The 25,359-nt window shown below is 32.6% G+C and overlaps 2 protein-coding genes and 1 long non-coding RNA gene across 4 annotated transcripts in view; all 3 read left to right on the forward strand.

Moving 5' to 3' along the window:
* LOC130677900 (head-specific guanylate cyclase) overlaps positions 1 to 4,779 on the forward strand; it is a 70,350-nt gene extending 65,571 nt beyond the window's left edge. For both annotated transcript variants that reach the window (XM_057484810.1, XM_057484809.1), the window contains 2 exons: positions 3,256 to 3,410; positions 4,505 to 4,779. In XM_057484810.1, coding sequence (XP_057340793.1) covers positions 3,256 to 3,410; positions 4,505 to 4,700 — 351 coding nt within the window. In that variant the 3' untranslated portion in view covers positions 4,701 to 4,779. The remainder of the gene's footprint in view (positions 1 to 3,255; positions 3,411 to 4,504) is intronic.
* Positions 4,780 to 9,340: 4,561 nt separating this feature from the next.
* On the forward strand, positions 9,341 to 12,198 carry LOC130677671 (uncharacterized). Its single transcript, XR_008991687.1, has 3 exons — positions 9,341 to 9,466; positions 9,779 to 9,858; positions 11,552 to 12,198. It is a non-coding gene; the product is annotated as an uncharacterized LOC130677671 (long non-coding RNA).
* A 485-nt stretch (positions 12,199 to 12,683) lies between these two features.
* Positions 12,684 to 14,061, forward strand: LOC130677670 (uncharacterized). The gene is made up of 2 exons (XM_057484501.1): positions 12,684 to 12,826; positions 12,879 to 14,061. Exon 2 carries the CDS (start codon positions 12,939 to 12,941, stop codon positions 13,446 to 13,448), a length of 510 nt encoding a protein of 169 aa, XP_057340484.1. The 5' UTR covers positions 12,684 to 12,826; positions 12,879 to 12,938; the 3' UTR covers positions 13,449 to 14,061.
* Positions 14,062 to 25,359: the final 11,298 nt, after the last annotated feature.

Raw genomic sequence — 25,359 nt, forward strand, 5'->3', positions numbered from 1 at the left:
GATTTAAAAGTTAGTTCATTAATATTATTATTATTTTTAACTTTTTTTTTCGTTAATAAATTGGATAAGATGAGACATTTGAATTAATAGTACGATGATTTCAATGACTTGACAATAAAGCTAATAAATTATATTCGCTGTATAAATAAGTAATCGGCTTAGCGTAAATTTATACGGGATTATCAGAAACTTAAACAAGAATACCTATTGTTTAACTTTAACTTACATTCTATTAAGTTATACCGCTATTTTATAATTTCATTTGAGTTATTATTTGTCACTTAACAGTCACTTTTATATTTTATATAAATCATAATAATTATATAAAAAGTTGGGATAAAAAGTGAGTTATACACCAAAAGAAATTTATATAGGGGAAAGGGGGGGGGGCAAAAGGGGGTAGCGTAGGCAGAACGGGGTACCCCCAAAATTTGATAAAAAAAAATTTTATATTTTAAATAGTTTTTAAACATTCCAAAATCACTTCTGTAAATATAATTAAGCGTTACTTGGAATTTTTTTTAATAAACTTTTTCAAAAATCAATTGTCAGTTGAAAAATTTAATGACGTTTGTTTTGTGATAAAAACTATCAAAAATTTTTTTTCTCCTTTTGTATCCAATAAACATGTAAAATATAATTTTTCTTCATGTAAATTACTTAAAAAAAAATTCAACTTAATCAAATTCGTTTAAAATCCAGAAATTTTTTTTTTTTACTTTATGGGCCCATACTTTATGGGAAAAGTTACCATGGCCATGGGAACATTTATCATCATTATGGCAACAGTTCCAATATCGCATGTGAAAGAATTATTATAATGATTATCATACACGTAGGAACAGTTCCCATAATTGGAACAAACCCTATAACCACATTGTAACGGTTCCTAAGTGCGTATGGGAATAAACCCTATATATTATGGTATCCATTCGCATAATATATGTGAAATATTCCCATAATATTATGGTAATCGTTCCTAGATACTTTGAAAAGTGTTACCATATACTATGGGAGTTATTACCATAAGGTTTTATTACCACACGGAGAAAAATGTTGGCTCAAAACCTACACGGAAAGAAATTTTCTTTAAAAATTAACGTTAAATTCACTGTAATCGTGGGACATAATGCGGTGCTTTTATTTATTACCATTTTTGTAATAAAAATTACGAAAAAATTTATTTATTTTGTGGTAGACTTAATAAAATTTACCGAAAACGGAATAAAATTTACAGTAGAATACGGTAAAATTTGTTGGAAAAAAGTTAAAAATTATCTCACTTACCGACGAATGATTAGGTCGTGCCATTCGTCCCACGATTACAGTGAATTTAATGGTAATTTTTAAAGAAAATTTCTTTCCGTGTACCAATTTTTATTATGTTGTCGAGCAAACTTGAAACAGGAAGTGAAACATCCAAAAAGTTACTATATCGCATCACAATTATTATAACATATGAAAGTAATTGTTATTAAAACTTATCGATAAGTTTCTCGCGCGTAGCAGTTATTGTGATACAGCATAATAATTGTTTGTATGCTTTACTTCCTGTTTCAAAAAATTGGTAGGCTTCGAGCCAACATTTTTCTCCGTGTATGGTAATGGTTACCATTATGATAATAATTACTATAATATTACGATAATGGTTTCTATAATGTTTTGGTTATGGGTACTATAATATTATGATAATGGTTACCATAATATATTGTAATTGTTACCATAAATTTCTCTCCGTGTTCACGGAGAAAAATGTCAAGTAAATATGCCTATGCAGCATAGTAATAATTACATTACTCTATACTTTGTGTCACGCCGGTCTTATACGACTGCTTATACAAACTATAGAGTAATGTATAGGCATAGGCATATTTACTTGACATTTCTCTCCGTGTAGTCACTGTCGCCATTAGAAAAAATCCTATCCCAATGAAAAAAGATTTTATACAATTATTTATAGACTATGTATAATTATATATAGACTATATATAATTATATATAGGCTATATATAATTGGATAGAAAAAATGGCCCGATCCAATTGTATACAATTTGTATAGAAATTGTATACAATTCTATACAAATTGTATACAATTCTATATAATTATATACAATTCTATTATTGCAATTATATAGAATTGTATATAATTATATAGAATTGTATATAATTTGTATAAAATTGTATATAATTATATAGACTTGTGTACAATTTGTATAGAATTGTATACAATTTCTATGCAGTTTGTATACAATTGGATCGGGCCATTTTTTGTATATAATTTTATACAATTGTATAAAATCTTTTTTCATCGGGATTTTAAATAAGAATTACTATTTATAGTATTTTCGGGTTGCAGTGTTCACTTTCTACAATTTTTTCTCACATTTAATTAATAAGAAAAAAAAATAATTAATTAAAAAATTTCGTAGATGTTGAATTGATCGATAGAATTATTTTTTAGTATTTAAATATATATCACCGCATAATTTATACTCGATAACACTAATATTCCAAATGAGAGAGATAATCGATAATTGGATAATCGCAATTGATTCTCGTATACAATGACAAAGGTTCGATATATAAATTAACCGGAAATTTTATAATTCACTAGACGCCACTGTTGACTCAAATTATCACAGCCCGTCGATTTTAATATTTAATCCGTTTATATTAAATTAATTGCCATATATTGACAAAATCAATAAACGTGGGGTAAAATTAGGTCTTTGAAATTTTATGTTAAAAGAAAAACAAAGCAGTTTGACACATTTTGCCTCGGGGGATCAAGCTTGTTCGCCTCTCATTCTCCTAATAGATTAATTAAGCCTTATCATACACACAATGTCTGTGTATATCTATATAAATATATACACATGAACATATATGCTGTAGGTTAATTAATATGTCTTATCAAACTGCATCGCTCCGAGTTTAAAAACTCTAATCGTTAATTATAAAGCAAAAATAATTTATTTTTGTAAATTTCTATTTTCTAATAAAATCTAATCAATTTATTTATTTTTAGACGAGCTTTTAATTAAATAAATAATTAATTTTTCTGACTTTTTACTCCAATTACTCATAAAAAAGTCTATTATTTAGCACAATAATTGCTACTGAACACGAAAAATTTTTTATTTCAATTTTAATTTATAATTTAAATCAACTCTCGCTTGTACTGAAATTATTCAAAAAAAAAATTAATTAAAATTGACATTCAATAATTTTTTTTTCTATTATAATTTAAAATAGATGAGAATTGGAATTCATACGGGAATGGTATTGGCTGGTGTAGTTGGTAAAAAAATGCCAAGATACTGTCTATTTGGACACAACGTCACGATTGCTAATAAATTTGAATCAACTAGTGAACCATTACGAGTCAACGTCAGTCCGACTACGTATGAGTAAGTTTTTATTTTTATTATTTTATCAAATACACTAAAAAATCGGGAGTGAATTCAGATTGGTCTGGATTTTATTTAAATCCACATTAACTCCGACTCAAAGCTTTAATATTAAAATAAACTACGAGTGTGAGTGTGCTAGACATCAGAGAAATTTAAAATTATTAATAAAGAGTAAATAATTAATAAAATAAAATTTTGAAAAAATGCGCGTTTAAAAAATTTTGAAATCAATAAGTGAATTTTTTATAAATACTTTTTTTTTTTAATTATTTACTCTATTTATTTATAATTTTAAATTTATCTGAGGTCTGCTACATTCACATGATACTGAAATTAGCATGATACTGAAGTTAGCCGACGTCTAATAATTTTTTGATCCTTTTAAAAACGATAAATTATAATAAAAAAAATATTTGAAAAAATTGCACTTGTAGTTTTTTTAATTTTCTACATGTGCATGTTTTTAGTTTTTTGTTTTTTTGTAATTGATCTGTAGAAAAAAAAATTCAAAAATTGTTAATTGTCTGCTAACTTCAAGATCATAAATTAGCCGACGTCTAATAGTTTTTGGATTTTATTTAAACAATAAATTATGAAAAAAAAGTGCACTTGTAATCTTTTTAATTTTCTACATGTGCATATTTTTAATTTTTTTTTCTTCAAATTGTTCAAAAAAAAATCCAAGACTTTTTAATTGTCTGCTAACTTTGATACCTGAACTTGGCCGACGTCTACTAATTTTCAAATTCTTAAAAGACGATAAATAATAAAAAAAAAATATTTAAAAAAATTACACTTGTAGTTTTTTAAATTTTCTAAAGGTGCATATTTTTAGATTTTTTTTTGTATTTAATAGAGAAAAAAATTGTTAATTGTCTTCCAACATCAGGACCATGCTAACTTCAGGATCGTTACATTCACACTCATAATTAAACTCCTCTTCGGAGTAAATTTCACTCCAAGGAAATTAAATAAATAAGCAGTCATCTGCTCTGCATTCACTCCAGATTTAATCGGCAAATTTTGTACCGTGTATTTAATTTAATTAAATTAATTTTATAATTGATAATAAAAACAAATTTTTTTTCTAGACATCTGATTAAAACACCAGGATTTATATTAGAAGAAAGAAGCCGAGATAACCTTCCTAAAGAAATTCCATCAAGTGAACCAGGTACTTGTCATTTTCTGAATGGTTATCGCCATCCAGGCGTCGACGAAAGTAACCCACTGGATGCTCATATCCAAGCAGCCGTTACCGAGTATGATATTACTTGTGGCATGTAGATATATTATTATTATAATAATAAATATAATATATTAATATATTAAATAAATAAATAAATAAAGTATTAACTAAAAAAAAATATAATAATATATCGTGTTATATTTATTTTTTAATTGAAAAAACCTCAGCACGTATTTTTCATTTATTTTAAATTTTTTGCTCAATTTTCAACGGGCAGCGAAATTTGAAAATGATAATTTTGATTCTTCTAAGAAGTTTGCGTCGAAAAAAATTTATATAATGAAAAAGTATCTGACAATATTTTTTATTCATCAGCTTTTTTAATATTTTAATTTTTGGAAGTACAGAAATCATGAATTTTGAGAAATAAAAATTTTCGTAACGTAGATTACGTCACTAGATAAAAATGACGAATATTTTATGTTCTTAGTTCTGAAAATATGATCTATATATTTTTCAAACCAATCGGTGGATAGAATATAAGTAAAAATTCGGAAATTTTTATTTTAACAAAAATTATAAGTTGGTGTTATTTGTACTCATCATTTTTTTCTCAAAGTTTTCTTATAAATTACAACTAAATTATCATAAAAAGTGATGACACTTAAGTTAGCCGACGTCTAATAAGTTTTGGATTTTCCTTTAGACGGTAAATTATAAAAAAAAAAAAATTTGAAAAAATTGCACCTGTAGTTTTTTAAATTTTCTACATGTGGATATTTTTAGTTTTTTTTTTTTTGTAATTGATTTGTTGAAAAAAAATCCGAAAATTTTTAATTGTCTGCTAACTTCAAGATCATTAAAAAGTGTGACATTTACTCATTTGTTTTGATGTTCTTAAGCGGACGTGAAATGGATTTTTAAAGTATAAAATTTAAGAACACTGAGTTTAAAATTTATGAACACTATTCACTGATTCACGATAATTAAATGGCACAAATAGATAATGAGTGTGAATGTAGCAGACATTAGAGAATTTATAAATTTTAAATAAATAATTAAATTTGAAAAAATGCGCGTACAGATCTTGAATTTATCTAAATATGAATTTTGTTTATTTTTATTCTACTTACGTTTTATTTATTTACTTAAAAATTCAAAAAATACCACATGTCAGTTACAATCATACTCATAATAGATAAAGTATCAATACTATTTTTATCTGACATAAAAATAGACTTTAATATTTTAAATTCAACATCAACCCACAGAATAATTAAATGGTTCAGACCAGTTCAGGCTACTAGTCCATGAAAGTATTTGCAACTAAATTTTTCATTATTTTAAAGGGCGCATTCCGAAATGCGCTGCGAGTAGCTGTCGCGTATATTTGAAAAACAAATTATAAGAAATTGGAGAAAAATTTAAAATCGTAGGTTGAAATAAAAGAGCGGCAGAATATGATATAAAAATATTTAAATTATTAAAAAAAAAAACACTTGAGTATTTGAACAAACCTTGGTGGGGAAATAATATGCAGAAGGGTGTCCTAATACACTTGGAGATTTAATTTAAATTGCTCCAAGTGCATTGCAGCTAAAAAACGTCACTTAACTGCTACTTCCCACCAGACGATGCCAGATGATTTTGCTCAGGAATCAGGAAGGTATCAGCATCAGCATATCAGCAACACTAGCACTGAACACTCAACACTTTACACTTGCACTAAAGACTCGACACTTAACGACACCACAGACACTTTGCACAATTTAAATTTTACAAATACTGCACAATTTAATTAAACAATGACTACGAGCAATAAATTTGACGGATTATTTCACGAATTAACTGCAATACTGTGTTTCTATTTAAACGTAAAGAAAGATCTAGACTACTACTGCCATTATTAATGATACTGACTGCTGCTATCGAACCGTCAGTTGATACACAGCAATCGATTTTGCGATTTCATTCTCCCTCCCCCCACTTTAGCAAAAATGTAAGCGTTGAGTACAGCGACGCGCAACAGAGACGCGCAGTAATGCCAACTTGGCGCCAAATTTCAAAATTGAAATTCATTAATTTTATTAAAATTCATTTTTGTCAATAATTATATTGATTTGACTAAAATATACTCGTAAGTTTTTATTTTTATCAATAATTTATTTATTATTCTTATTGTTTTCGCGGTAAATTTAAATATTTAAAAAATAAATTATTAGAATTGAGAGAAAAATTAAAAATCGTAAATAAAAATAAATTGACGACAAAATATGATAGAAATATTTTAAATATGGAACAAAAAAAATCACACGTGTTTCGCCCAAAAATCGTGCTGCTGCTACGCTGCACTTGCACGGTCTGCTGCTGAGAAAAATTGAAGTTGATCAATACAATAAGTATTTAATTTAATAATTTATTTATTAATATAATAATTTTAAGCTCTATAAATTCTTATCCACTATTGATTTCTCATCATTCTTAATCTACGAAATTTATTTAGTATAAAAAGTGGTCGAGTTATTTCGTTCTTTCTCTCTCTCTAGTTTACTGCAAGTTAATTAAAAAAATTCTGAATCAACATACACTAAAAGATATAACTATTTAATAGAACAATGAATATGTAATTAATAAGGGCAAGAATTTGGTTTTTTCAAAAGGAAGAGATAAAAGATGGGAGGAGCTGAATTTCTGATTGGTTGAATTTTTATACATTTGTATTTGAATGGAGTGAAAAGAGCGATGAACAAAAATATTCAATCAATGCAAAACGAATATACTAGTCACATAACCATGTATATTTGTAATCTTGATGTGGAACTTCATTGGTTGAAACTCTAAAATATGCAGTCAACTATATTTTGAATAAATTTAATCTAAGGGTATTATTTTGCAAATACTTCAGATGATATTACTTTAGCCGACGGTTTAAAAAATTTTTCTTTAATTGGAACATGAATGTTCAAATCATGATTTGTACCCTGGACAGCTTCTATTCATCGCTCAGAATATTGATTAAAATGTATTTATCCCTATATTTTTCGTCAATTACTGTGCAAATCAGTAATCAGTACTATCTTTTTCCGTGTAAAATTAAATAAGAAGAAGCAACATCTAAAAAAAGGCGAAATAATTTTAATAAATTTAAAGTTTTCGGGGACGCAAAGTCGTTAAATATATTGTTTTTCAATCAATATTATGAATGATGAATAGAAGCTGTCCAGCGTGAAAATCATGGTTTGAACATGCATGTTCCAATGAAAGAAAATTTTGTAAACCGTCGGCTAAAGTAACATCATCTGAAGTATTTGCAAAATAATACCCTTAGTTTAAATTTATTCAAAATATAGCTGACTGCATATTTTAGAGTTTCAACCAATGTAGTTCCACATCAAGATTACAAATATACATGGTTATGTGACTAGTATATTCGTTTTGCATTGATTGAATATTTTTGTTTCATCGCTCTTTTCACTCCATTCAAATACAAAATTCAAATGTATAAAAATTCAACCAATCAGAAATTCTTATAGTTATCTTAAGTTATAATTTTACATTTCCTTGATCATCATTAATTCATTTTTTTTTTTTAACAATTAAAAGGTACAACTTATTTTAATTAACTAATCACAATAACAAATCATTTAATTTATATTTTTTACTAATTATTATTACGTAAAAAAAATTTATTTTTTTCGATCTTATAAAACATTTATTATAATTACAATTATTAATTAATTCATATTGCTACGTTTGTCACAAATTCTTTATTTAAATTTTATACTTAAAATATCAATTAACGATAATTAATAAAACAAATAAATTCATGTATTATTAATTAAATAAATTATCGTGATTGATATCGAGCATCGGGTGTAGGTGATGCGCCTTCTTTGTCATTCCATCCGGCTCTGACAAGACCCCGTGAGCTCCATGAGCCTTTTTCGACAGTTATGATTGGCGTATTGGTAGGACTTTCAGCCTCTTTGTCTTCATTATCTGTAAAAATAAATCATAATTAATAAAGTAGAAAATAGATATAAAATATTATAAAAATTTACTGACGTAGCAGTTGATTTTTTTTTTTAATGAACAGCATAATTTTATTTTAAATACAACGAATAAGTAATGAATGATTAGAGTTATCGATATGTTTATAAAAATTACTATTTAATTGAGATTAGAGTCGGATATTATTTTAAAAAATCAAAATAAAATATATATTGTGATTAGTCATCTGTCTTTGTTTTTAAACGGACACTTTCTCCTGTTCCCGCTACTCGAGAAAAAATGGCGGCTTCATGGGCGCAAAATTTGAACAATTTATCGAGAGACTAATTTCATAAATACAAATAAAATTAATTTATAGTAAATAAGTAACGTATGGGATGATATTTATGATCAAGTATATTTAATTAGTATTTTTTTTAAGTAATACTTATAAATTATGAGTTTATTTTGAACAAATATACGTTTATTATATACTAATGATTTAGGAGCTGCTGTAAATAAGTATGCAATATTTAATACAATGACGCATATTTTTAAAATTAAAAATAACCATTTTTATGGATATTTATTTTTAAAAAATTAAAAAATCGAGATACCTTTCTTACTGACAACTGGCAGGTGTCACCAACAAACTTAACAGCGAACAATAATTCGGTCATACTATTTTGCTATCATGCAGTGCAGCCAGATCGTGGACGAAAAGTTCCCCTTCCTCCGCACCATTTTAGCATCACTCACAACGGTGCTTGGGAAGGGGAAGTTTTCGTCCGCGATCTGGCTGCACTGTTTGCTATACGAGTGCAAAAACCACGCGAATAAAATTACAAATTATTTTATTTAAATTAAATTACTGGTAAATTATTTATTTTTATTATTAATTACGAATTTTAATAACAAAAAAATTTTCTGTATTCTATTGATGTACATATATATTTAATATATTTTTTATTGTAATGACAGTATTTATAAAATCGACCCGCAGCAATTTATTGATTAGATAAGTTGAATATTTAATAGTTGATTACAATAATTACTCAATAATTATTAGTAATTAAAAATTAATAATACCCAACTATTTTTTTTGATTATTTTTTAAATAAAATCAGAAGAATACAGATAAACTTGAGCTTGTAACTTAATAAAAATTTTTTTTTCTGTTTAATAGGATCAACATAGAATCAACAAGTGTTATCATTCACTTCTGCTCTTGTGGACTTCTTTGTAAATGTGATTTAATCAATTAAGGTAATTTTGTCTTTTATTAATTATAATTAAAGAATCAAGAATCAAATATAAAATAAAATAAAACTACTAAAAGTTATAACGGAAAACAAGAAAAAAAAAATTATACTTTTCTATTGAAAATTTTCTAAAAAAAATTTATAATAAATACCGTCGAACATATCAGTTTTTAAAATTTTTTGTGCAATACAATTGTTGAATAAACTATTATTTTATCAATTATCGGTTGCGCGCGGCGCACGTTTTTCGTTATAACTCTTTACAAGTATAGTAGTCCAGGTGAAAAAGTCGTCCTAAAATGGATAGTCGGGGTATAGGAAATACATACTAACTAGTGGTAGTCAAAGTTACTAGAAACCTGAAGTTCCGATGCAGGTAATCATGAAAAAATAAAGTGTGTGACTCAGGATAAAACACGATTTCAGACTGCGGGTAATGTCAGCCCTCACCTGCAGCTCGAGCAACCAACCTCACCCTGGTCTGAAATCGTCTTGTTTCATCCCTTGTCACACAATATACTATTTCTTATTCAATTAAAGTAAAAATGATTCGAAAGTTCTAATCATTTCAAATAATTTTGAATCATCTGACGAACAAGAAATCGAGATATTATTATTTCATTTAATTCAATTCAAAATAATTTGACGATTTAAATTATTTTAAATACACTTATCCAAAAAATTAAAGGAACGAAAAAATTTTATAAATTTTTTAGTGATTTTTGGAAGGCTTTATTTTCGTGAAAAATAATCGTATCGAATAAACAAAAAAAGCAAATTGAAGCTTGAAATCTCTAGTTTGGAGATCTTTCAGCAAAATATTTTTTCGAGCCATGGTTTTTGCGGAATCATAAGAAAAAGGTCGAGACAAAATTTTTCTAAATTTTTTGGTTTTGTTTTAAGGTCTACGGGGCCGGGAAATATTTTTTCAAAAAAACGAATTCATGGCTGGCTTAGGAAATTTATTCAGCTACAATTTGCTTTTTTTGTTTCTCTTTACGTCAATTTGGTGCTGAGATATCAGCCTTCAAATGAAAAAGGATCCTTTTGTCTTTGATTATTGATATCTCAGTAAATAATGGTCGCACAGTAATGTAAATGGCAGTTTAAGAAACTTGAATAAATTCCCTACATGCTCCATTTTCGATTTTTTCAAAGAAAAATTTTTTTTCGTCCGTGATATCCATTTGAAAAACCTTTAAAAAATGGCCATTTTCTGGTTTTTTAGTCGACTCATCGCTACTCTGCACATATTGTTAAAAAAATAATGTTGCCAGGTAATTTTACAGCTTAATGTACCCTCAAAAACCCTGTAAATTTTCAGATTGATCCATTGAACCGTTTGTCTGGTCCGATTGCTCAAAGTTTTGCAAAACAATTAAAGGAACAAGTTTTGTTCCTTAAATTGTCTAATCGTTATCAAAATGAAAAAATCAATTTTTTTCGGATTTTCTTTCATTTTTGTGTTAGCTCTTCAGTAAATGTAAGGTAAAGAAAAAAAAAAATAAATTTTTTCCGAAATACTGGGGACCGGGTAGATTTGTCCGCCTTGCAGATTTATTTAACTTTGATATTGGCTATTGTAAACTAAGTAATTAATTTTTTATTTAATATAATTCACGGGTTTTACTTGACTCATAAAATACATCAATCAAATAAATAAAATTATTAATGACATTATTGATTTTTGATTGTAGTTTCAATTATTCAACATTTGTGCATTGAAGCTGATGTTCAGGTGACCAGCAACTGCCGACAAATTTCTCATATTGCTAGAAATTGTTTTGTCTCAAGACTACAAACCCGATAGTGCAATAAACAAGAAGAAAATAACTGATCTGGAATTACTGGTGGGGATTCAGCCTCTGGTATTTTTTTCAGCCGTCAGATCTTCTATTGTCGTTGAAAAATCTTCTGCAGTGAATATTTTTTTATTTAAATAAGAAGTTATTGTTTGAAAAATATATTAATTTGTTTAAATTTTTTAATTAATTTAATTTAATTGATTGTTATTATAAATTTAGTTTGCATTTGTATTCTTATATATGATCATATATTTATTTACAATATACTTTTTGATTATGAAATAATCGTATTCGTGATGACCACAAGGAGCTTCGACTCTATGGCCAAAAACTGAAATAAAAGAGAAAATGAAATTGATAGCTTTCAGTTAACGCTCTAGCAAGATTAAATAATAAATTACTAGACCTTAAATTATTCAAAAAAGAACATATACAATCTAAAATTTTATGTAACTTTATTTTTACAAGTAGATACAAATCTACTATACATTGAGGTTTTTAATTATTTGTAACCAATGTTGTCATTTTTATTTTATTTATTATTTTTTTTTTTCTAAATAATTGTTATTTTGAAATTATTTATAACTGTAGTATAAATAAATGAATAAATAAATAAATTTTATTTCCGCCTTTATTTATTTACAATATAATTACAAATTTCTAATAATAAGAATAATAATAAATTCATAATTCCAAAAATAAAGTGTATACCATTCTGCAATTTATTGTGAGTAAATTAATTTTCACAATATAGCGAGGCATTAATCTGTTTTGCATGTCATAAATTTAGATATATTAATTTTAGTAATGCTTGTTAAAATTATAAGATATTAAAAAGGATGTATACTTAATAAGCATTTAAATTTATAATAAAATTAATCGAGTTTAAAAGTTATCCCCTCAAATTTATTTTTTGCTCAAACAGTATAACTATTTAGTTGTTAATATATATATATTTATATATATATATGTATATAAATTTAGGGTAATTGTTTCCGGAACAATGATATTTATTCTCTATATTTCTGAACAAACTAGGAGTTGATTTTACTTCAAATCCATGTTTGTTGTTATTTTTTTCATGTCCAGAGTACGCATGTCCCTAAAATTTTTCCGATTGCGAGTTACTCCCTGGAAAGTCTTTACTCTCAAGGATAACTAAATGAGGTATGTACGTACTTACTTTTCTTATAATTGAATAACATTTATTTGTTTACAGAGTGAGACTAATTATAGATAAGAAACAAAAGCATTAAAAATATAAAAAATTGCACTCAAGATGGAAGGAGAGATGGTATTCATTCATCATGACAAACCTATTGAAGATGTTACTGTCTATGAGCAATTAGTTAAAAATATCATGAACGAATGTCAGGAGCAGTTAGTTCCTGTTGAGTTTAACTCTGACAATCCTACGGAAATATTGAGCGAAGATGAGAAAGAAATCATTATCGCGAACGGAAAAAATCTGGGTACAGATGATGATTGGATAGTTGGCGTTGATTTGCAGAAATCAAAAAATAGTGACAATGAGTTGATACCTGGAGACGGTCATTTTTATATTCTGTTTCCAAAAGACCCAAATACTCATAAAATTATTTCAAACATGAACGCCAGAGGATTTTCCGAGGCTTCTGAAATCAAAGACTGGATTCATGACTGGTCAATTCAATTCGTCGTAACTTTTCCTGGAGTCTTTGAATTTTATTATAAAAACGGTTCTTCTGGGTTTGATGACAAGACTGTTACGTATTCCAATGGCAGGGATTCTCCAGTTGAAACACAATAGAGCTCATGGTTACAATTACAATTATTATCCACATTTATTTTTTTTGTTGATATACATTCGCTTTTTTGCTATTATGGTCCTGGAGTCAACACGTGAAAATGTCAATTGAGCTACTGAGGGTACTGGCATACCTAAGATTAGCTGGAGAGGTCAAGTTATTAATTAGTTAGCAGAATCAAGACATAAGGTATAAAATAAACACGAGGGAAAAAATGTCTAATGTGTAAATATGACATAGTTGAATCGATCGATCACATTAGCACACATTCAGTGTGTACTCATTCAAGAGACATCAGATTGCTCATAGTATAGATATTATTGAGGTACTCGGAGCGACAACCAAAGATAAAATATACAGTCTGCAAGTAAATAAAGATCTGCTTCAAGTTTAAACATAAAAGCCTTCGTACTAGCGGAATTAGTGCCTTATTTAAGTCGGCTCGCTGTGATATAAAAGTGATGGATTACAATAATGATACTCATTCTAAAAACTATATTTTATTTTTGCTGATGGCTTATATTTTAGATATATGCTGGAAATTTTATAGTCCAAAAGTAGGAATCTATTGTAATAGATCTATGATCTCATAAATAAATACCTAATAAAAATATAAAATAATAAATATCGATTTTTTTTTTTTAATGAATTAGTCGAATGAAAGGTGAAATTATGATATCCTTGAGTAGAAAAAGCCCTTTAAGGTCCTCAGAAAAATTTATTTTTCGAGTTCAGGCCAATATGAGTGTGGGTAGACATGGGTGGAGATCGGTGGACATGGGTGGAGATGATTACCCATGAAGAGTGGCCTGTAACGTTGCTCCTGTTGGGAATAACTCAGCACAATATAAACATTTTTTGTTCATTATGATATCCTTGAGTAGAAAAAGCCCTTTAAAGTCCTCAGAAAAATTGATTTTTCGAGTTCAGGCCAATATGAGTGTGGGTGGACATGGGTGGAGATGGGTGGAGATGGGTGGACATGGGTGGAGATGAGTGGACATGGGTGGAGATGATTACCCATGAAGAGTGGCCTGTAACTTTGCTCCCCCTGATTAAAAAAAATGATTAAAAATGATTTCACACGTTAAATGTCCATAAGAGACAGGATTAGAGATGATTTGAAGGATTAAAAAGTATTTAAAATGATTAAGAAACAAATCATTTTAAATACTTTTTAATCATTTTTTTTAATCAGGGCCTAATGGGAATAACTCAGCACAATATAAACATTTTTTGTTCATTATGATATCCTTGAGTGGAAAAAGCCCTTTAAAGTCCTCAGAAAAATTGATTTCTCAAGTTCAGGCCAATATGAGTGTGGGTGGACATGGGTGGACATGGGTGGACATGGGTGGAGATGATTACCCATGAAGAGTGGCCTGTAACTTTGCTCCTGTTGGGAATAACTCAGCACAATATAAACATTTTTTGTTCATTATGATATCCTTGAGTGGAAAAAGCCCTTTAAAGTCCTCAGAAAAATTGATTTCTCAAGTTCAGGCCAATATGAGTGTGGGTGGACATGGGTGGAGATGGGTGGACATGGGTAGAGATGATTACCCATGAAGAGTGGCCTGTAACTTTGCTCCTGTTGGGAATAACTCAGCACAATATAAACATTTCTTGTTCATTATGATATCCTTGAGTAGAAAAAGCCCTTTAAAGTCCTTAGAAAAATTGATTTCTCAAGTTCAGGCCAATATGATTGTGGGTGGACATGGGTGGAGATGATTACCCATGAAGTGTGGCCTGTAACTTTGCTCCTGTTGGGAATAACTCAGCACAATATAAACATTTCTTGTTCATTATGATATCCTTGAGTAGAAAAAGCCCTTTAAAGTCCTCAGAAAAATTTATTTTTCGAGTTCAGGCCAATATGAGTGTGGCTGGACATGGGTGGAGATGGGTGGACATGGGTAGAGATGATTACCCATGAAGAGTGGCCTGTAACTTTGCTCCTGTTGGGAATAACTCAGCACAATATAAACATTTCTTGTTCATTATGATATCCTTGAGTAGAAAAAGCCCTTTAAAGTCCTCAGAAAAATTTATTTTTCGAGTTCAGGCCAATATGAGTGTGGCTGGACATGGGTGGAGATGGGTGGACATGGGTAGAGATGATTACCCATGAAGAGTGGCCTGTAACTTTGCTCCTGTTGGGAATAACTCAGCACAATATAAACATTTCTTGTTCATTATGATATCCTTGAGTAGAAAAAGCCCTTTAAAGTCCTCAGAAAAATTTATTTTTCGAGTTCAGGCCAATATGAGTGTGGGTGGACATGGGTGGAGATGGGTGGACATGGGTAGAGATGATTACCCATGAAGAGTGGCCTGTAACTTTGCTCCTGTTGGGAATAACTCAGCACAATATAAACATTTCTTGTTCATTATGATATCCTTGAGTAGAAAAAGCCCTTTAAAGTCCTTAGAAAAATTGATTTCTCAAGTTCAGGCCAATATGATTGTGGGTGGACATGGGTGGAGATGATTACCCATGAAGTGTGGCCTGTAACTTTGCTCCTGTTGGGAATAACTCAGCACAATATAAACATTTCTTGTTCATTATGATATCCTTGAGTAGAAAAAGCCCTTTAAAGTCCTCAGAAAAATTTATTTTTCGAGTTCAGGCCAATATGAGTGTGGGTGGACATGGGTGGAGATGGGTGGACATGGGTAGAGATGATTACCCATGAAGAGTGGCCTGTAACTTTGCTCCTGTTGGGAATAACTCAGCACAATATAAACATTTCTTGTTCATTATGATATCCTTGAGTAGAAAAAGCCCTTTAAAGTCCTCAGAAAAATTTATTTTTCGAGTTCAGGCCAATATGAGTGTGGGTGGACATGGGTGGAGATGGGTGGACATGGGTAGAGATGATTACCCATGAAGAGTGGCCTGTAACTTTGCTCCTGTTGGGAATAACTCAGCACAATATAAACATTTTTTGTTCATTATGATATCCTTGAGTGGAAAAAGCCCTTTAAAGTCCTCAGAAAAATTGATTTCTCAAGTTCAGGCCAATATGAGTGTGGGTGGACATGGGTGGAGATGGGTGGACATGGGTAGAGATGATTACCCATGAAGAGTGGCCTGTAACTTTGCTCCTGTTGGGAATAACTCAGCACAATATAAACATTTCTTGTTCATTATGATATCCTTGAGTAGAAAAAGCCCTTTAAAGTCCTTAGAAAAATTGATTTCTCAAGTTCAGGCCAATATGATTGTGGGTGGACATGGGTGGAGATGATTACCCATGAAGTGTGGCCTGTAACTTTGCTCCTGTTGGGAATAACTCAGCACAATATAAACATTTCTTGTTCATTATGATATCCTTGAGTAGAAAAAGCCCTTTAAAGTCCTCAGAAAAATTTATTTTTCGAGTTCAGGCCAATATGAGTGTGGCTGGACATGGGTGGAGATGGGTGGACATGGGTAGAGATGATTACCCATGAAGAGTGGCCTGTAACTTTGCTCCTGTTGGGAATAACTCAGCACAATATAAACATTTCTTGTTCATTATGATATCCTTGAGTAGAAAAAGCCCTTTAAAGTCCTCAGAAAAATTTATTTTTCGAGTTCAGGCCAATATGAGTGTGGCTGGACATGGGTGGAGATGGGTGGACATGGGTAGAGATGATTACCCATGAAGAGTGGCCTGTAACTTTGCTCCTGTTGGGAATAACTCAGCACAATATAAACATTTCTTGTTCATTATGATATCCTTGAGTAGAAAAAGCCCTTTAAAGTCCTCAGAAAAATTTATTTTTCGAGTTCAGGCCAATATGAGTGTGGGTGGACATGGGTGGAGATGGGTGGACATGGGTAGAGATGATTACCCATGAAGAGTGGCCTGTAACTTTGCTCCTGTTGGGAATAACTCAGCACAATATAAACATTTCTTGTTCATTATGATATCCTTGAGTAGAAAAAGCCCTTTAAAGTCCTTAGAAAAATTGATTTCTCAAGTTCAGGCCAATATGATTGTGGGTGGACATGGGTGGAGATGATTACCCATGAAGTGTGGCCTGTAACTTTGCTCCTGTTGGGAATAACTCAGCACAATATAAACATTTCTTGTTCATTATGATATCCTTGAGTAGAAAAAGCCCTTTAAAGTCCTCAGAAAAATTTATTTTTCGAGTTCAGGCCAATATGAGTGTGGGTGGACATGGGTGGAGATGGGTGGACATGGGTAGAGATGATTACCCATGAAGAGTGGCCTGTAACTTTGCTCCTGTTGGGAATAACTCAGCACAATATAAACATTTCTTGTTCATTATGATATCCTTGAGTAGAAAAAGCCCTTTAAAGTCCTCAGAAAAATTTATTTTTCGAGTTCAGGCCAATATGAGTGTGGGTGGACATGGGTGGAGATGGGTGGACATGGGTAGAGATGATTACCCATGAAGAGTGGCCTGTAACTTTGCTCCTGTTGGGAATAACTCAGCACAATATAAACATTTTTTGTTCATTATGATATCCTTGAGTAGAAAAAGCCCTTTAAAGTCCTCAGAAAAATTGATTTCTCAAGTTCAGGCCAATATGAGTGTGGCTGGACATGGGTGGAGATGATTACCCATGAAGTGTGGCCTGTAACTTTGCTCCTGTTGGGAATAACTCAGCACAATATAAACATTTCTTGTTCATTATGATATCCTTGAGTAGAAAAAGCCCTTTAAAGTCCTCAGAAAAATTTATTTTTCGAGTTCAGGCCAATATGAGTGTGGCTGGACATGGGTGGAGATGGGTGGACATGGGTAGAGATGATTACCCATGAAGAGTGGCCTGTAACTTTGCTCCTGTTGGGAATAACTCAGCACAATATAAACATTTCTTGTTCATTATGATATCCTTGAGTAGAAAAAGCCCTTTAAAGTCCTCAGAAAAATTTATTTTTCGAGTTCAGGCCAATATGAGTGTGGGTGGACATGGGTGGAGATGGGTGGACATGGGTAGAGATGATTACCCATGAAGAGTGGCCTGTAACTTTGCTCCTGTTGGGAATAACTCAGCACAATATAAACATTTCTTGTTCATTATGATATCCTTGAGTAGAAAAAGCCCTTTAAAGTCCTCAGAAAAATTTATTTTTCGAGTTCAGGCCAATATGAGTGTGGGTGGACATGGGTGGAGATGGGTGGACATGGGTAGAGATGATTACCCATGAAGAGTGGCCTGTAACTTTGCTCCTGTTGGGAATAACTCAGCACAATATAAACATTTTTTGTTCATTATGATATCCTTGAGTAGAAAAAGCCCTTTAAAGTCCTCAGAAAAATTGATTTCTCAAGTTCAGGCCAATATGAGTGTGGCTGGACATGGGTGGAGATGATTACCCATGAAGTGTGGCCTGTAACTTTGCTCCTGTTGGGAATAACTCAGCACAATATAAACATTTCTTGTTCATTATGATATCCTTGAGTAGAAAAAGCCCTTTAAAGTCCTCAGAAAAATTTATTTTTCGAGTTCAGGCCAATATGAGTGTGGGTGGACATGGGTGGAGATGGGTGGACATGGGTAGAGATGATTACCCATGAAGAGTGGCCTGTAACTTTGCTCCTGTTGGGAATAACTCAGCACAATATAAACATTTCTTGTTCATTATGATATCCTTGAGTAGAAAAAGCCCTTTAAAGTCCTTAGAAAAATTGATTTCTCAAGTTCAGGCCAATATGATTGTGGGTGGACATGGGTGGAGATGATTACCCATGAAGTGTGGCCTGTAACTTTGCTCCTGTTGGGAATAACTCAGCACAATATAAACATTTCTTGTTCATTATGATATCCTTGAGTAGAAAAAGCCCTTTAAAGTCCTCAGAAAAATTTATTTTTCGAGTTCAGGCCAATATGAGTGTGGGTGGACATGGGTGGAGATGGGTGGACATGGGTAGAGATGATTACCCATCAAGAGTGGCCTGTAACTTTGCTCCTGTTGGGAATAACTCAGCACAATATAAACATTTCTTGTTCATTATGATATCCTTGAGTAGAAAAAGCCCTTTAAAGTCCTCAGAAAAATTTATTTTTCGAGTTCAGGCCAATATGAGTGTGGGTGGACATGGGTGGAGATGGGTGGACATGGGTAGAGATGATTACCCATGAAGAGTGGCCTGTAACTTTGCTCCTGTTGGGAATAACTCAGCACAATATAAACATTTCTTGTTCATTATGATATCCTTGAGTAGAAAAAGCCCTTTAAAGTCCTTAGAAAAATTGATTTTTCAAGTTCAGGCCAATATGATTGTGGGTGGACATGGGTGGAGATGATTACCCATGAAGTGTGGCCTGTAACTTTGCTCCTGTTGGGAATAACTCAGCACAATATAAACATTTCTTGTTCATTATGATATCCTTGAGTAGAAAAAGCCCTTTTAAGTCCTCAGAAAAATTTATTTTTCGAGTTCAGGCCAATATGAGTGTGGGTGGACATGGGTGGAGATGGGTGGACATGGGTAGAGATGATTACCCATGAAGAGTGGCCTGTAACTTTGCTCCTGTTGGGAATAACTCAGCACAATATAAACATTTCTTGTTCATTATGATATCCTTGAGTAGAAAAAGCCCTTTAAAGTCCTTAGAAAAATTGATTTCTCAAGTTCAGGCCAATATGATTGTGGGTGGACATGGGTGGAGATGATTACCCATGAAGTGTGGCCTGTAACTTTGCTCCTGTTGGGAATAACTCAGCACAATATAAACATTTCTTGTTCATTATGATATCCTTGAGTAGAAAAAGCCCTTTAAAGTCCTCAGAAAAATTTATTTTTCGAGTTCAGGCCAATATGAGTGTGGCTGGACATGGGTGGAGATGGGTGGACATGGGTAGAGATGATTACCCATGAAGAGTGGCCTGTAACTTTGCTCCTGTTGGGAATAACTCAGCACAATATAAACATTTCTTGTTCATTATGATATCCTTGAGTAGAAAAAGCCCTTTAAAGTCCTCAGAAAAATTTATTTTTCGAGTTCAGGCCAATATGAGTGTGGCTGGACATGGGTGGAGATGGGTGGACATGGGTAGAGATGATTACCCATGAAGAGTGGCCTGTAACTTTGCTCCTGTTGGGAATAACTCAGCACAATATAAACATTTCTTGTTCATTATGATATCCTTGAGTAGAAAAAGCCCTTTAAAGTCCTCAGAAAAATTTATTTTTCGAGTTCAGGCTAATATGAGTGTGGGTGGACATGGGTGGAGATGGGTGGACATGGGTAGAGATGATTACCCATGAAGAGTGGCCTGTAACTTTGCTCCTGTTGGGAATAACTCAGCACAATATAAACATTTCTTGTTCATTATGATATCCTTGAGTAGAAAAAGCCCTTTAAAGTCCTTAGAAAAATTGATTTCTCAAGTTCAGGCCAATATGATTGTGGGTGGACATGGGTGGAGATGATTACCCATGAAGTGTGGCCTGTAACTTTGCTCCTGTTGGGAATAACTCAGCACAATATAAACATTTCTTGTTCATTATGATATCCTTGAGTAGAAAAAGCCCTTTAAAGTCCTCAGAAAAATTTATTTTTCGAGTTCAGGCCAATATGAGTGTGGGTGGACATGGGTGGAGATGGGTGGACATGGGTAGAGATGATTACCCATCAAGAGTGGCCTGTAACTTTGCTCCTGTTGGGAATAACTCAGCACAATATAAACATTTCTTGTTCATTATGATATCCTTGAGTAGAAAAAGCCCTTTAAAGTCCTCAGAAAAATTTATTTTTCGAGTTCAGGCCAATATGAGTGTGGGTGGACATGGGTGGAGATGGGTGGACATGGGTAGAGATGATTACCCATGAAGAGTGGCCTGTAACTTTGCTCCTGTTGGGAATAACTCAGCACAATATAAACATTTTTTGTTCATTATGATATCCTTGAGTAGAAAAAGCCCTTTAAAGTCCTCAGAAAAATTGATTTCTCAAGTTCAGGCCAATATGAGTGTGGCTGGACATGGGTGGAGATGATTACCCATGAAGTGTGGCCTGTAACTTTGCTCCTGTTGGGAATAACTCAGCACAATATAAACATTTCTTGTTCATTATGATATCCTTGAGTAGAAAAAGCCCTTTAAAGTCCTCAGAAAAATTTATTTTTCGAGTTCAGGCCAATATGAGTGTGGCTGGACATGGGTGGAGATGGGTGGACATGGGTAGAGATGATTACCCATGAAGAGTGGCCTGTAACTTTGCTCCTGTTGGGAATAACTCAGCACAATATAAACATTTCTTGTTCATTATGATATCCTTGAGTAGAAAAAGCCCTTTAAAGTCCTCAGAAAAATTTATTTTTCGAGTTCAGGCCAATATGAGTGTGGGTGGACATGGGTGGAGATGGGTGGACATGGGTAGAGATGATTACCCATGAAGAGTGGCCTGTAACTTTGCTCCTGTTGGGAATAACTCAGCACAATATAAACATTTCTTGTTCATTATGATATCCTTGAGTAGAAAAAGCCCTTTAAAGTCCTTAGAAAAATTGATTTCTCAAGTTCAGGCCAATATGATTGTGGGTGGACATGGGTGGAGATGATTACCCATGAAGTGTGGCCTGTAACTTTGCTCCTGTTGGGAATAACTCAGCACAATATAAACATTTCTTGTTCATTATGATATCCTTGAGTAGAAAAAGCCCTTTAAAGTCCTCAGAAAAATTTATTTTTCGAGTTCAGGCCAATATGAGTGTGGGTGGACATGGGTGGAGATGGGTGGACATGGGTAGAGATGATTACCCATGAAGAGTGGCCTGTAACTTTGCTCCTGTTGGGAATAACTCAGCACAATATAAACATTTCTTGTTCATTATGATATCCTTGAGTAGAAAAAGCCCTTTAAAGTCCTCAGAAAAATTTATTTTTCGAGTTCAGGCCAATATGAGTGTGGGTGGACATGGGTGGAGATGGGTGGACATGGGTAGAGATGATTACCCATGAAGAGTGGCCTGTAACTTTGCTCCTGTTGGGAATAACTCAGCACAATATAAACATTTCTTGTTCATTATGATATCCTTGAGTAGAAAAAGCCCTTTAAAGTCCTTAGAAAAATTGATTTCTCAAGTTCAGGCCAATATGATTGTGGGTGGACATGGGTGGAGATGATTACCCATGAAGTGTGGCCTGTAACTTTGCTCCTGTTGGGAATAACTCAGCACAATATAAACATTTCTTGTTCATTATGATATCCTTGAGTAGAAAAAGCCCTTTAAAGTCCTCAGAAAAATTGATTTCTCAAGTTCAGGCCAATATGAGTGTGGCTGGACATGGGTGGAGATGATTACCCATGAAGTGTGGCCTGTAACTTTGCTCCTGTTGGGAATAACTCAGCACAATATAAACATTTCTTGTTCATTATGATATCCTTGAGTAGAAAAAGCCCTTTAAAGTCCTCAGAAAAATTGATTTCTCAAGTTCAGGCCAATATGAGTGTGGCTGGACATGGGTGGAGATGATTACCCATGAAGTGTGGCCTGTAACTTTGCTCCTGTTGGGAATAACTCAGCACAATATAAACATTTCTTGTTCATTATGATATCCTTGAGTAGAAAAAGCCCTTTAAAGTCCTCAGAAAAATTGATTTCTCAAGTTCAGGCCAATATGAGTGTGGCTGGACATGGGTGGAGATGATTACCCATGAAGTGTGGCCTGTAACTTTGCTCCTGTTGGGAATAACTCAGCACAATATAAACATTTCTTGTTCATTATGATATCCTTGAGTAGAAAAAGCCCTTTAAAGTCCTCAGAAAAATTTATTTTTCGAGTTCAGGCCAATATGAGTGTGGGTGGACATGGGTGGAGATGGGTGGACATGGGTAGAGATGATTACCCATGAAGAGTGGCCTGTAACTTTGCTCCTGTTGGGAATAACTCAGCACAATATAAACATTTCTTGTTCATTATGATATCCTTGAGTAGAAAAAGCCCTTTAAAGTCCTTAGAAAAATTGATTTCTCAAGTTCAGGCCAATATGATTGTGGGTGGACATGGGTGGAGATGATTACCCATGAAGTGTGGCCTGTAACTTTGCTCCTGTTGGGAATAACTCAGCACAATATAAACATTTCTTGTTCATTATGATATCCTTGAGTAGAAAAAGCCCTTTAAAGTCCTCAGAAAAATTTATTTTTCGAGTTCAGGCCAATATGAGTGTGGGTGGACATGGGTGGAGATGGGTGGACATGGGTAGAGATGATTACCCATGAAGAGTGGCCTGTAACTTTGCTCCTGTTGGGAATAACTCAGCACAATATAAACATTTCTTGTTCATTATGATATCCTTGAGTAGAAAAAGCCCTTTAAAGTCCTCAGAAAAATTGATTTCTCAAGTTCAGGCCAATATGATTGTGGGTGGACATGGGTGGAGATGATTACCCATGAAGAGTGGCCTGTAACTTTGCTCCTGTTGGGAATAACTCAGCACAATATAAACATTTTTTGTTCATTATGATATCCTTGAGTAGAAAAAGCCCTTTAAAGTCCTCAGAAAAATTGATTTCTCAAGTTCAGGCCAATATGAGTGTGGCTGGACATGGGTGGAGATGATTACCCATGAAGTGTGGCCTGTAACTTTGCTCCTGTTGGGAATAACTCAGCACAATATAAACATTTTTTGTTCATTATGATATCCTTGAGTAGAAAAAGCCCTTTAAAGTCCTCAGAAAAATTGATTTCTCAAGTTCAGGCCAATATGATTGTGGGTGGACATGGGTGGAGATGGGTGGACATGGGTAGAGATGATTACCCATGAAGAGTGGCCTGTAACTTTGCTCCTGTTGGGAATAACTCAGCACAATATACACATTTTTTGTTCATTATGATATCCTTGAGTAGAAAAAGCCCTTTAAAGTCCTCAGAAAAATTGATTTCTCAAGTTCAGGCCAATATGATTGTGGGTGGACATGGGTGGAGATGATTACCCATTAAGTGTGGCCTGTAACTTTGCTCCTGTTGGGAATAACTCAGCACAATATAAACATTTCTTGTTCATTATGATATCCTTGAGTAGAAAAGGCCCTTTAAAGTCCTCAGAAAAATTTATTTTTCGAGTTCAGGCCAATATGAGTGTGGCTGGACATGGGTGGAGATGGGTGGACATGGGTAGAGATGATTACCCATGAAGAGTGGCCTGTAACTTTGCTCCTGTTGGGAATAACTCAGCACAATATAAACATTTTTTGTTCATTATGATATCCTTGAGTAGAAAAAGCCCTTTAAAGTCCTCAGAAAAATTGATTTCTCAAGTTCAGGCCAATATGAGTGTGGCTGGACATGGGTGGAGATGATTACCCATGAAGTGTGGCCTGTAACTTTGCTCCTGTTGGGAATAACTCAGCACAATATAAACATTTTTTGTTCATTATGATATCCTTGAGTAGAAAAAGCCCTTTAAAGTCCTCAGAAAAATTGATTTCTCAAGTTCAGGCCAATATGATTGTAGGTGGACATGGGTGGAGATGATTACCCATGAAGAGTGGCCTGTAACTTTGCTCCTGTTGGGAATAACTCAGCACAATCTAAACATTTTTTGTTCATTATGATATCCTTGAGTAGAAAAAGCCCTTTAAAGTCCTCAGAAAAATTGATTTCTCAAGTTCAGGCCAATATGAGTGTGGCTGGACATGGGTGGAGATGATTACCCATGAAGAGTGGCCTGTAACTTTGCTCCTGTTGGGAATAACTCAGCACAATATAAACATTTTTTGTTCATTATGATATCCTTGAGTAGAAAAAGCCCTTTAAAGTCCTCAAAAAAATTGATTTCTCAAGTTCAGGCCAATATGAGTGTGGCTGGACATGGGTGGAGATGGGTGGACATGGGTAGAGATGATTACCCATGAAGAGTGGCCTGTAACTTTGCTCCTGTTGGGAATAACTCAGCACAATCTAAACATTTTTTGTTCATTATGATATCCTTGA

This window comes from Microplitis mediator, chromosome 11 (genome assembly GCF_029852145.1).
Source record: "Microplitis mediator isolate UGA2020A chromosome 11, iyMicMedi2.1, whole genome shotgun sequence".
In the NCBI taxonomy this organism is placed as follows: domain Eukaryota; kingdom Metazoa; phylum Arthropoda; class Insecta; order Hymenoptera; family Braconidae; genus Microplitis; species Microplitis mediator.